We start from the raw sequence: 14057 nt of genomic DNA, 5'->3' as shown, positions 1-14057 counted from the left end.
GGAAGGAAGGAGGGAAAGTAAAGGATGGAAGGAGGGAAGCACCAAGCGAGCCGGGAGCAGATCCGAGCCCCATCCCCGCGTCCTTCCCCCGCTGTTTCCCCCCCGTGCCCACCCACCCCTGCCCGGGACCTACCTTGAAGGCGATGGGCAGCGTCTTGTTGCAGCGCCAGTGCGTGGGCAGCACGGAGCAGAGGAAGTTGGGGCTGTCGGTGCGCACCAGCTCCCCGGGGTGATCCGCCAGGACCTCCACCATGCTGCGGTCGGCGCTGCGCAGCTTCCCCGGCAAAGCCCCGCTGTGCTCGGCGCCGGGCAGCGCCAGCGGCTCGCTCATCTTCCCCGGGCTCAGCGTGGTGGAGGGCGGCGTGAAGCGGCGGCTGGTGCTGGTATCTACGGGGATACGCATCACAACAAGCCTTTAGAGCCACACAACACCTCCACTGAGTTCCTAGCGAGCGGCCACGCGAGCGCAACTCCTCAGCGAGCCGCTCTCTGGGGACCAACATAAACGGGCGCGGGCTGAGCCCCCGCTCCCAGGAGAGGCTGGTGCTGCGCCAGTCCCCCGAGTTAATCTGGGTTTTTTTGCCGATAGCCTCAGCTCTCGGCTTCCTGGCCCGGCGGAACAGATCCCGTTAATCCGATAAACGCGAGGCTCGTGCGGCTTCACCGCGGCCGGGACGCGGAAAGTGAGCGGGGCCAAAGCTCATCCCAAAGTGGCCGGAAAAAGTAAAAACAAGGAGGCGAGAGAGCACTGAGGCGGTCGGAAACACGAGCGGAGCCTGCGCTCCCCAGGTCCTTCCAGGTGATTTCTCTCCCGTCCCAAGAGAAACCAAAAGGCGCCGGTGTCTTCTGGAGGCAAAAATCGCTCTTTGAGGGAAATTCGGGGCTGTTCCTCGGAGGAGGCGGATCGAGAGCTCGGCTTGCTGAGCAAAGGTCAGCTGGCTGCGACGGGATAGAAATTCACGGCCACACACTCACGCACACGCACATCTACCGGACTTCATCAAATATTTACAATAGAATCTGTAGAGAATTTAAACACAACAGGAATCCATTAATGTTCTCCGCCAGATTTTCTTTTTTTCTTTTCTTTTCTTTTTTCTTTTTTTCTTTTTTTTTTTTTTTAAAGCAGCCTTGAAAATGAGCTTCAGTAGTTTGCTTGGAGTTGCTCTAAGAGCGCTCGTGTCATGACCTTTCAATCATTCTTGCGCAAAAATTAAAAAAAAAAAAAGGCAAAAAAAAAAAAAAAGAAAAGAAAAGCTCAGTGCATGGCATTCAAGCTTCCAATCTCTATCTCTGGTATAACGCCTTTCATTCATTTAAAGAAAAGTCAGAGCCGATCGCAAGCGCCGGAGCTGAGAGGTCCAACAGCTTCAAACTCGGAGTTGGGGATGTTGGTTAAATTGTGGGTTCTCTCTGTGGTTTTGTGTGTGCAACAGCGCTCTCTCTCTCCCACTCACGTCCTCCTCAGCAGTCAAACCAACAGTCTGCAACAACTTCGGCGCTCGTTGCCAATTCTCCTTTTTTTTTTTTTTTTTTTTTTTTTTTTTTTTTTTTTTTCAGTATCTCAGGCAGTCTTCCTCTAATTCGGCCACAGGAACCGGCTGCTTAACAATATTTGAACCGCAGCAGGTGGAAAGCTGCTTTGGTAAACACGGCTTTTTCTCTCCCTCTCGTCCTGCGGGATGGAGCCCGCCGCGCACACAGAAACCCAAAACCACCGGCGACAGCAGAAAAATAAAAATTAAAAAAGCGAAAAAAAAAGAAAAAAAAGAAAAGAAAAAAGCCCTCCCCACTCAGCGAAATCTCTACTTTTGAACGGGTGAAATCTTTTCCTTCCGCGGAACGAGGCGGCGGCGGGAGGGGGTGACCCCACAGCGGCGGCAGCGGCGGCAGCGGCGGGCGCGATCAAACCCCGGAGCTGCCGCCCGGCTTTCGAGAGCAGCTCCAGCCTCCGCTCCACGGCCGGCAGCTTCCCGTGGGCACCGAGAATTCCTGCCGGGATGGGGCGGGACGGGACGGGACGGGATGCGCGGGGCCGCGGGGCCGGGGCCGCCGGGCAGGCTGGAGGTGGCCGGGAGCGAGTCGGGGCGGCGGAGGCGTGCGGAGGAATGTCATTCCCCCGGTGCTTTGCATACGGGGAGGGCACCGGCCAATCACGGCCCTACCGGGGCGCGGCCGCGGGCCGGGGGCTCCCGGAATCGGCGCGGGCCGAGCGCCGGCTCGGCGGGGACACCGCGACCGCGCCTCGTCCCCCGGGGCACCCGGACAGCGGCGCCCCCGGCTCCTGCGACCCCCGGCCGCGCCCGCCGAGGCTCCCGCGGCTCCCCCTGCCCGCCCGCGGTGCCCGCACGGTGCCCGCAGAGCCGCAGACGCCGCCCCGCCACACGCCCCGCTCCTCCCCGGGCGAGCTGCCGGCGCTCCCTGCTCCGGGGCTTTCGGGGGCACACCCGGGGGGGCCGGACACGGCCACCGCCGGTTTGGAGTCCCCGCCGCTCCCTCAGTCCCGAGGGGCGCCCGGCGCCGCTGGTTTGTTGGGGCGGCGGCGGCGCTCCCAGCCAGGGCCATCCCTGCCAGCCTTCCTCCTCCTCCTCCTCCTCCTCTGCACAGCCCAGCGCGGGGACACCACGGCCGGGGACAGCTCGGGCACAGCCACAGGGCCACCAGCGGCTCGGGTCGCCAGCCGCCGGTCGCTGTGAGCCCGCGGAGCCGGGAGCAAGGATGCTGGGGGGAGGCGGGGCTGCCGGGTCGGGATGGGGCTTTTTGGTTTCGGTGGCTTTTTAAATTTTTTTTTTTATAATTTTTTCTTTTTTCTTTCTTTTTTTTTTTTTTTTAATTTCTACGCTCGCCGATTCCGCGAGCGTAACCCAGACCGGGAATGGGGCGATCCCGACCCGTCCCTGCCACTGCCGGAACTCAGACCGGGAACGCCGCGATCCCGACCCGTCCCCACCGCGCTCTCGGCGCTGTCTTTGCGCTTCCCTCCGCCAACTCTCACCCCCCCGGTCCCCGCATCCCCGCCCCTCCCCGCGGCCACCCGCGGGCTGCTTCCCTCTCCGCCAGCCCCGGCAGCTCAGAGCGGGAGGACGGATGGATGGATGGATGGATGGATGGATGGATGGATGGATGGATGGATGGATGGATGGATGGATGGATGGATGGATGGATGGAGGAATGAAAGGATGAAGGGATGGATGGGTGGATGGATGGAGGTGGTCGCGGGGACCCCCCGGGGCCGCTCCCGTCGGAGCCGCGCCAGGGGCGGCGGGGGCGCGCTGGGTGCAGTTCCCGCCGTGGCCGCTGGAGGGCGCGCGCCGCCCGCTGGCCGAGCGGCACCGGGCGGGGGGCGCGGGGAGACCGCGGGATTGGGGATTTGGGGTCGGGATTGGGGATTTGGGGTCGGGATTTGGGATTTGGGGTCGGGATTGGGGATCTGGGATCGGGGTTTGGGTTTGGGAGCGGCAGCTGCTGCCTTGGGAGCTGCGCCCACCGCAGCTCCTCCTGTCCCCACAGGAGCTGAGACCTCCCGCATCCCCGGGACAGAGCTCCGGGATTTGGGATTTGGGATTTGGGGTTGGGATTTAGGGCGAGTGGCCACTGCAGCCTCGGGAGCTGCGCCCACCGCGGTCCCTCCCGTCCCACAGCAGCTGAGACTCCCACGGGAGCAGGGGATGCTCGGCTCTGCCTTTGATGCTGCGGGGTTTAACGCAATTAAAGTGAAATTTAAAACTCATTAACCCGGCGGGGAGAGCGCGGCGCCCGCTGCAGGGACAGGGATGCGCCGGAGTCCCGAATTCCCGGCAGGAGCGAAGCTTTTCCCGCATCCCCCGGTGTCGCTGTCCCGCTGTCCCTTGGGGGGTACCAGGGATGCCCATCCTGGCACTGCCCAGGGGCATTTTCGGGTCCTGTCCCCCCCCAAAAAAAGCGTCCACCCGCCGCACTTGCAACAGGTCCCTGCTTTTAAGCAGCCGAAATTTGGTGCTTGAACTATTTCACGCCAAGTTCCTATTTTTTTCTAAGTTTTAAATTTTTTTCTTTATTTTAATTTTTTTTTAATCCCGTGTTTTCCACTTTTTCGCTCCCGAATTTAATTTTCTTTTCTATTTTAAGGGGGGGGGGGGAAAAGAGAAATATTCAGGCGAACGGCTGTTGCAAACCACAGCTCTAAACCCATCTGGGCTGTATTAGTGGCTGATAACTTTTTACGGGCACGGCAGAGATAAGAGGAGTTATTTTACTGATGCGCATCCATCTGCTAAAACGGGAAAAAACAGCGCTTAATTGGTTCTTTTTTTTAGTCAAGAGCTGGGGAGGATTTTATATTTAAATTAATGAATATTTTGAGCTGAGTTTCACTCCCTGCTTCGCATCTCGGCTCAATTCGAGCTCCTTGTAAACACGAAATAAACGCGAAATAAACACGAAATAAACGCAAAATGAACACAAACGCTTCCCACGCGCGTGGGGAGACCCAGAAAACGCCACGATTCAGCAGAAAATCCACAATATTCACATTTTTCCCATAAATTCCCGGCGTTATCAGGATTTAATATGGGTTAAAGGCACCAATTTTCTCTTTGACTGCACGGAAGCTTTTCTAGGGAAGGTGAGGAGTTAAATCAGAGAGAGCAGCCAGGGCAAACACCGCGGCGAGGATATTTTGATATTTTGGTGCAGATCGAGCTGTTTATTTTACAGCCCCATTAGCACCGCCCGCACCTGGTTGCGTTTGGTTTTATTTGGGTTTTTTACTTCTTTTTTTTTTTCAGTTTAATGGGTTTTTTTTGGGTTTTATTTTGTGTTTTTAAATTTTTTTTCTGCCAATTGTGTTCATCCTCTCCCTTCTAATTTAATTTTTGCGTGATGAGGAGAGCAGCCCTCAGTGATGCTGATTGTCCTCGCATTGCTCGGGAAAAATGGGAATTAAGCAACTTTTGGGAATGGGAAACGATGCGAAGCTGATGCTGCTTCTCCCAAAATGGGGTTTTTAGCAGCCCTAAATTTAAGACGGGCTCTCGGACAGGGTTTTGGGATCGTTTTGGGAATCGCCGCGGCTGTTACAACTTCCCCAATTTGCGTTTTGACACCAATTTATTGGGGAAACAAAGCCCAAGGGAATTTCCATCCTCCACAGAATCCCTCGAGCACAAAATCCCGATTTTTTCCCCCCACACCGCAGCCAAGGAAAGCTTTGGAAGTGCCAGAGAGAGCAGCAACAATTCCGGGGTGAATTTGAACCAGTCTGAACAACGCAGGTCAATATTCCCCGGCCAAGATTTTCCCCTTTTGCACCTGAATTCCTTTAATTTATGCCCAAAAAAATCCCTGATCCTACAAACCATTCATTCGTGGAGCTGCTGGTTCTTTGCTAGAAGCAAAACACGCTTAAAACACCATTATAAATATATTTTTATCAAGCTGTTGAATTATCCCTGCAAGTATTTATTGCTTTGGAGCCACTGCCTGAGCTGAAACAAAATCCTATAAATTAAATTAAATTATTTGGGGGTTTTTAATGAAACATTGCATGGGGAAAAGGAACAGACAACAAAGAAAAAGATTATTTTGTCCTGATTTCCTGCACTGGTGTCTCACACACAATGGGAAATCACCCAAAATGCCACCAGGAATGGGGTGGGACAGGTGGATGGGAATTCCCTGACTCCCGAGGATTGGGAAGTGTCGAAATCCCTGTAGGAATTTTGGCTTTGATCTCTGTGACAGCCCCAAATCCCTCCCAGAGCAGGGAAAGTGCTGGAGCTTGTCCTGGGCAGAGAGAAATAACCCCAAAAATCCGATTATTTGGGGTCCTGGAAAAACTTCTCCAGGACCTGCAGCTCCTTTAGGACCCTCAGCTACAAACGGTGCTAAAAATCCCAAATCCTGTAGGATCCTCAGGTGATAATGGCTAAAACCCCAATCCCTTTTGGGATCTTCAGGTGATAAAAGTGGGTAAAAACCCCAAACCCTTTAGGATCCACAAGTGATAAATGGCTAAAACCCAATCACTTTTAGGATCTTCAGGTGATAATGGTAGGTAAAAATCCCAAATCCTTTAGGATCCTCAGGTGATAATGGATAAACCCCATTGCTTTTAGGATCTTCAGGTGATCATGGTAGGTAAAAATCCCAAATCCTTTAGGATCCTCAGGTGATAATGGCTAAAACCCCAACACTTTTAGCATCCTCAGGTGATAATGGTAGGTAAAATCCCAAATCCTGTAGGATTCTCAGGTGATAATGATGGGTAAAATCCCAAACCCTTTAGGGTTTTCAGGTGATAACGGGTAAAACCCCATTGCTTTTAGGATCCTCAGGTGATAATGGCTAAAACCCAACACTTTAAGGATCCTCAGGTGATCATGGCTAAAACCCCAATCACTTTTAGGATCCCAGGTGATAACAGTGGGTAAAATCCCAAACCCTGTAGGATCTTCACATAATAATGGCTCAAACCCATTGCTTTCAGGATCCTCAGGTGATAATGGCTAAAACCCCAATCGCTTTTAGGATCCTCAGGTGATTAACAGTGGGTAAAATCCCAAACCCTGTAGGATCCTCAGGTGATAATTACAAAAACCCCATTGCTTTTAGGATCTCCAGGTGATAACAGGGGGTAAAATCCCAAATCCTTTAGGGGTCCTCAGGTGATAACAGAGTTTAAACCCCCATTGCTTTTAGGATCCTCAGGTGATAAGAGTGGATCAGTGACCCCAAATACTGTAGGATCTTCAGGTGATAATGGCTAAACCCAATCACTTTTAGGATCCTCAGGTGATAACAGGGGGTAAAACCCCATCCCCTTTAGGACCCCAAAAGCCCCTCCTGTTGTTCACCAGAGCTTTTTCCTTTCCCTACAGGACAATCCATGCTCTGAGTGCTTTGGGAGGTGAATGAGGCTCCTGTTTGAGGACGTGGGCAATGATTTTCCTAAATTTTCAGCAGCTTCTCCCAGAAATGGGTGGGATGGACATGGACCCACACACGAAGGGAATTTCCACATTTCAGCCTCCATCCCTCGGAAATTGCACCCCAAAGTTCATCCCTTGACTAAAACTGCTGGGAAGGGAGAGGGGGACAGGCAGGGATGGACAAAAAAAAAGGTGGGAATAATTTAAATGGGAATAATTTTATTATTTATTATTTTAATTTTATTTATATGTAGTTATTTATTATTATTTTTATTGTTTATTCCCACTAAATAATGTTAATGGGAATTATTTTAATGGGGATAACTTTATTGGGAATCATTTTTATGGGGAAGAATGGGAATGGGAATAATGTTAATAGAAATCATTTTAATGGGAATAATGTGAATGGAAATAATTTTTATGGGAATAATATCAATGGGAATAATGGCAGAAGTCACCAAGGAATTTCCTCCTTGGATTTACAGAACTGCTGAGAAATCGCTGGGGGGAGGTGGAGACTGGGAGAAATTTCTGCAGCAAAAATCCCTTTTTGGGGTTTGTCCTGGGTGGGTTTGCTCCTTCCCCTGTGGGACTGATGCCTCAGGTTGGAGCTTTTCAATTTTTCACATTCTGTGCTGCTTTAGTGTGTGGGTCTGGGTTCACATTCTGGGATGCTGAGCTCTGTGCACAGAGCAGGGAGACAAAACAATTCCTGCTCCAGCTGGGCACCAAGGACAAATGATCCAAATCTCAGCCCCAGAGCACAAACCCCGTGGGCTGGAGAGAGAAAAACAAGCAGGGTGGGACTGCAGGGGCTAAAGCTGGGATGGGACAATGAACTGCAAGATGCAAATGGAGCAGAACTGATCCCAGGGACAGAGCCCGTGCCCGGCCGTGCATTTTGGGGCCATTTTGGTTCATCTTGGGTGCAGCCCTGGCTGGGCTCTGGTGCTGCCCAAGGTGCATCCATGGAGGAGAAGCTTTGAATCAATCCCTGCTTTATTCTGTAGCTCTGCCCAGCCTCTGCTCTGGGGCAGCCTGCACAAGGCATCATTCAGGCACCACTCTGCAGCTGGGATGGATTTTTCCCTTCCTCAAGAGAAATTTGTGTTCTTATAGAATCATAAAACCATGGAATAGTTTGGGAAGGAAGGGATCTTAAAAATCATCCCATTCCAACACAACCCTGAGCTCCACAGCACATTCCTGATGCCCGGGATCACCTCAGGAAGGGGGAGTTTTGCTGGGACTTTAAATGGTCCGAGGATTTCACCACAGAGAAATGGAGACAAACACAAAATATTGGTTCTTACTTCTCTGCCCCTCAGCTTTCATCAAAGCAGCAGAGAAAGTTCTGTCTGCAGGGACCTGCTGAGAAATCAGGCACTGGAGAGGGGGCTTAAAGCACCACTTCTCCAAACATTCATGGAATCAAGGAATGCTTTGGGTTGGAAAAGAACTTAAAACCATCCAGAGCCACCTCTGCCATGGCAGGGACACCTCCCACTGTCCCAGGCTGCTCCAGCCCCAGTGTCCAGCCTGGCCTTGGGCACTGCCAGGGATCCAGGGGCAGCCCCAGCTAATTGTATTTGCTGGGAATGTTCCAATGAAGGCAGGAATGATGAATCTGGCTCCATGTTCTCTGAAGGCTGATTTATTACTTTATTATACTATATTATATTAAAGAATGCTATACTAAACTATACTAAAGAATACAGAAAGGACACAGACAGAAGGATAAAAAGATAATAATGAAAACTCCTGACTCTCTCCAGAGTCCTGGCACAGCTTGGCCCTGATTGGCCAAAGAGTGAAAACAACTCCCAGCAGAATCCAATGGAACAATCACCTGTGGGTGAACAATCTCCAAACACATTCCACAGGTGAGCACAACACAGGAGAAGCAAATGAGATAAGAATTGTTTTCCTTTTTCTCTGAGGCTTCTCAGCTTCCCAGGAGAACAATCCTGGGTGAAGGGATTTTTCAGAGAGTGTGAATGCCACAACAGCTGCTCTGGGAATTCCATCCCAGCCCCTCATTTCCATCCCAGGGAACAATTCCTCATTGCCAAGATCCCACCCAGCCCTGCCCTCTGGCACTGGCAGCCATTCCCTGGGTGCTGTCCCTGCATGCCCTGGAAATTGTCTCTCTCCAGCTTTCCTGGGGCTCCTGCAGGCCCTGCAAGGCCACCCTGAGCTCAGCCCAAAGCTTCTCCTGTGCAGGTGAACAATCCCAGCTGTGCCAGCCTTTCCTCCCAGCAGAGCTGCTCCATCCCTCTGCTCATCCTGGAGCCTCCTCTGGGCTCTCTGCAGCAGCTCCAGCTCCTCCCTGGGCTGGGCTCACCCCAGGGCTGAGGGATGATCCCATCTCATTTTCCCAATGCTCAAATCCCAGGAAAACACCGGGTTCAGGCCTGAGCAGAGCCCTGGGTTTCCAGGTCTGTCCTTGGGGTTCTGGTGCCTCCAGATCTTTAAATTGCCCTGGGAAATGGGAAAATTCAGGATCTGAATCCCTTGGAAATTCCTGGTTTAACTGACGCTTCCTCAGCTCAGGAGCCCCCTGAAATAATTGAGTTCTAATCAAAGTTTCTGTGTTAAAGTGGGATTGGATCATCCCCTGGGACATCTCTGGGGATCCCTCCCCTCACCAATGGGGATCTTTTTTCCCCTTGAAATTCAAGCTCATTTTTTGCTCCACATTCCCCCCAAATCCTGGAAACCTCCAGATTTATCCCAGCCTGGATTGGGATCTGCAGAGAATTTTTCATCTCATTGACAGCAACACCAAGGCACAGGGACTTGGACAAAAAATTCTGATTTTTCTTCCCTAAAAATCCAAAATTTCTCCATCTCTGGGTGTCCAGGGTTATCCTTGGAGTTCTGGTGTCTCCAGATCCTCAAATTGCCCTGGGAAATGAGAAAATTCAGGATCTGAATCTCTTGGAAATTCCTGGTTTAACTGACAGATGCTTCCTCAGCTCAGGAGTCCCCTAAAATAATCAAACTGGGGGAGAGCCCTGAAATAATCAAGTTTTAATTGAAGTTTCTCTGTTAAATTGGGATTGGAGTGGGAAAAGGAAGTAGAAGTGGGAAAAATATTTGGCTATTTTGGATCTTGATTAATAACAAAAAAATCCAGCTAAAAATCCACAAGGAATCAGGAGCATTTCCCACAGGGAATTAGAGGGTGGTTCCAGGGAAGGACAAATCCATCAAATATCAAAACTCTGAGCAGCCCAAATCACCACTAATTCAGCCCAAATTTCAAGCAGTGAAACTTTCAGACAGGAAGGTTTTTAAATCCCCATTCTTTGATCCCTCTGCATATTCATTTCTTCAGGATTTTTCCAAGTTAAAGAATTTTGGGATTCTCTGACTCAGCTCTGAGCACTGGATGTGGGCAGGTCATGTCTAGAATTGATTTTTTTTCCATAAATATAATAAATAATAAATTCTTAATAATTAATAAATTCTTACTATTAAGGGAGAAGAAGAATTAAAACCTTACACAGAGATAAGACCACTCCTAATATATCTCCAGTTATCCCATAAACTGAGCTTAAATTGGAAATGGGTCTTAATTTGTGATGCTTAGCAGAAAAGAAAATTCCCTGTGGGAAATGCTCCTGATTCCTTATGAATAAGTGGATTTTTAGCTGGATTTTTAAATTATTAATCAAGATCCAAAATATACAAATATTTTTTTCCCACTTCTACTTCCTTTTCCCACTCCAATCCCAGTTTAACACAGAAACTTGGATTAGAACTCGATTATTTCAGGGCTCTTTTGATTTTTTTCAGGGCTTAATTTGATTATTTTAGGGGACTCCTGAGCTGAGGAAGCGTCTGTCAGTTAAACCAGGAATTTCCAAGAGATTCAGATCCTGAATTTTCTCATTTCCCAGGGCAATTTGAGGATCTGGAGACACCAGAACTCCAAGGATAACCCTGGACACCCAGAGATGGAGAAATTTTGGATTTTTAGGGAAGAAAAATCAGAATTTTTTGTCCAAGTCCCTGTGCCTTGGTGTTGCTGTCAATGAGATGAAAAATTCTCTGCAGATCCCAATCCAGGCTGGGATAAATCTGGAGGTTTCCAGGATTTGGGGGGAATGTGGAGCAAAAAATGAGCTTGAATTTCAAGGGGAAAAAAGATCCCCATTGGTGAGGGGAGAGAAATCCCATCCTAAGGGAGGATCCCACAGGGGCTGCACTTCCAGGGATCCTCTGGCAACCCTCAGCAGCAACTGGGACTAAAAAAGGTGGGAATAATGGGAATAATGTGAATGGGAATAATTTAAATGGGAAGAATTTAATGGGAATAATTTTTATGGGAGTAATGTAAATGGGCATAATTTGTATGGGAATCATTTAATGGGAATAATTTTAATGGGAATAAGTGAATGGGAATAATTTTAATGGGAATAATTTTTAAAGGAATATTTTTAATAGGAATAATTTAATGGGAAGACTGTGAATGGGAATCATTTTAAAGGGAATATTTTTTAATGGGAATATTTTGAATGGGAATAGTATTAAAGGGAATAATGTAAATGGGAATAATTTTAAATGGGAATAATTTTAATGGGAATAATTTTAAATGGGAATAATTTAAATGGGGAATAATGTGAATGGGAATAATTTTAAATGGGAATAATTTTATGGGGAATAATGTGACTAGGAACAATATTTATGGGAATAATATTAATGGGAATAATGTGAATGGGAATAATTTTTATGGGAATAATTCTAATGGGAATTCTTCCTTCTCCTCCTGAGGAGAATTCCCATTAAGAGAATTCCCATTTTTTCTGGAGTGGTTGGAGCTTGCTGGGTTTGTTCCCACCCTGGATCTGCCCCGGGGTTCAGGGAGGGGAAAATTCCCATCAAAACCTCAGCTCCTCTTTATTCCTGGTGGGATCTGAGTGCCAGGATTGGCACAGAGGGAGATCCCTGTGCCAGGGAGGGGTCCCTGTGCCAGCATGGGATAGAGGAGATTCCAGTGCCAGGATGGGATCAGAGGGAGATTCCAGTGCCAGGATGGGATCAGAGGGAGATTCCAGTGCCAGGGAGGGATCAGGGGGAGATTCCTGTTCCAGGATGGGATCAGAGGGAGACTCCAGTGCCAGGATGGGATCAGGGGGAGATTCCAGTGCCAGGATGGGATCAGAGAGAGATTCCAGTGCCAGGATGGGATCAGAGGGAGATTCCAGTGCCAGGATGGGATCAGAGGGAGATTCCAGTGCCAGGGTGGGATCAGGGGGAGATTCCAGTGCCAGGATGGAATTAGAGGGAGATTCCAGTGCCAGGATGGAATTAGAGGGAGATTCCAGTGCCAGGATGGGATCAGAGGAGATTTGAGTGCCAGGATGGGATCAGAGGAGATTCCAGTGCCAGGATGGGATTAGAGGAAGATCTGAGTGCCAGGGAGGGATCAAGGGGAGATATTAGGGCCAAGGAGAGAATCACAGAGGGAGATTCCAGTGCCAGATGGGATCAGAGGGAGATTCCAGTGCCAGATGGGATCAGAGGGAGATTCCAGTGCCAGGATGGGATCAGAGGGAGATCTGAATGCCAGGATGGGATCAGAGGGAGATTCCTGTTCCAGGATGGGATCAGAGGGAGATTCCAGTGCCAGGATGGGATCAGAGGGAGATCTGAATGCCAGGATGGGGTCCCTGTGCCAGGGAGGGCACAGAGTTGGTGCAGGGAGAGGGAAGGAGCAGCCCAGGTGATCCAGGTGGGGACCCTGAGGCCTCTCCTGTCCCTTTGGAAAGGAATTTTGTAGGGAATTTGTAGGGATTTTTTGGGCATTTCATCCTCTCTGGTGCCTCCTCATCCCCAAACTCTGACCCTGAGCTGTCCCTGGTTCTCTGCTCCCTGAATTCCTCCTGGATTGTTTCCAAGGCTGCAATTCCAGCTCTGCTCATCCCCTTTCCCTTCAGCCCTGTTCCAACCCTGCCCTAAACCCCTCCAGACCTTCCAGAATATTCCAGAACTATTTTTATCTATGATAAAAACCTCCTGAACACAGCTCCAAGCAGTGCCCACCCCTTTTGAACGGAAATTTGCTGGGAAGTGACCAAAGCTGAGCAGGATCAGCCTCAGAGCAAATCCAGGCCCTGTTTTCCAAAATTCAGATGCTGCACTTGACACCCACTACACAAAATCAACTGCAAAATTCATTTTAGAGCCTTTGAATCTCTCTTTTATTTAACATTTTATACATATATATATATATATATATATATAATGTTAAATAATAATTAAAATATATTATGTTAAATAATAACATATATTATATATATGTTAAATAATAATTAATTCAATCTCTCTTTTCTATAACATAATATGTATAACATATTACAACACACATAACATAATACATATTATTATATTATATATTTTTATATTATATTATATTATCAATATATATTATATAGATTATATATAATATAATATGTAGATAATGTATAATATGTATTTTATATATATATATATATATATATATATATATGATATATATTGGTCTGTAAAGTGAGGTTAAAATTCTTATTTTTTTATCCCAAGTATCCCCCCCACTAAAGTTATTTTGGATGCTCTGATGGAATTTTTTAAAATTTTCTTTTGTGAGGGATTCAAACCTCCTCAATCCTGGAGGCTGAACCTTTAATTGGGATTAAAAACCATCAAACCTGGGATTTGGAACAGCCCTGGGACCCAAATCAACCAACAAATCCTGATCCTTCATCCTCCCTTTGCCAAATATTTCCAAATTTCCAACCATCCCACATGAAATTCCACCTCGTGGACAACATCTCCCAAAAATATTTGAAATAAAAGTGATTTTGTAGCATTTCCCAATGAAGAAACTGCTGCAGTTACAAAGATTTGCAAGGTTTCTCTCAGATCAACAAAACCTGCAGGAAGCTCCTGATTTCCAAGAGAAATTCTGACTTTTAGAGAGGTTTTTTTTTTTTTACCCCCATTTCTTGCTGTTAATCCTCGCTCCACAACAAAGGAAAAACTTTAGGAAAAGAAAATGAATCTTTACCAAAGAAAATGAAGATTTTTTTTTTTTTACCAAAGAAAAGAAAGAATCTTTCCCAAACCAATCTGCTTTTCCTCAGCAGGTTCATGTTCCAAAAG

The 14057-nt window shown here is 48.3% G+C and overlaps 1 protein-coding gene across 1 annotated transcript in view; it reads right to left on the bottom strand.

The window, feature by feature from the left end:
- Positions 1 to 14057, bottom strand: part of RUNX1 (RUNX family transcription factor 1) — a 190633-nt gene that overhangs the window by 92382 nt on the left and 84194 nt on the right. The window contains exon 3 of the mRNA XM_054627663.2: positions 134 to 387. Coding sequence (XP_054483638.1) covers positions 134 to 387 — 254 coding nt within the window. The remainder of the gene's footprint in view (positions 1 to 133; positions 388 to 14057) is intronic.

Source organism: Agelaius phoeniceus, chromosome 2 (genome assembly GCF_051311805.1).
Source record: "Agelaius phoeniceus isolate bAgePho1 chromosome 2, bAgePho1.hap1, whole genome shotgun sequence".
NCBI lineage: Eukaryota > Metazoa > Chordata > Aves > Passeriformes > Icteridae > Agelaius > Agelaius phoeniceus.
The sequence above is the reverse complement of the archived record's forward strand: the minus strand, read 5'-3'. Positions and strand labels throughout refer to the sequence as shown.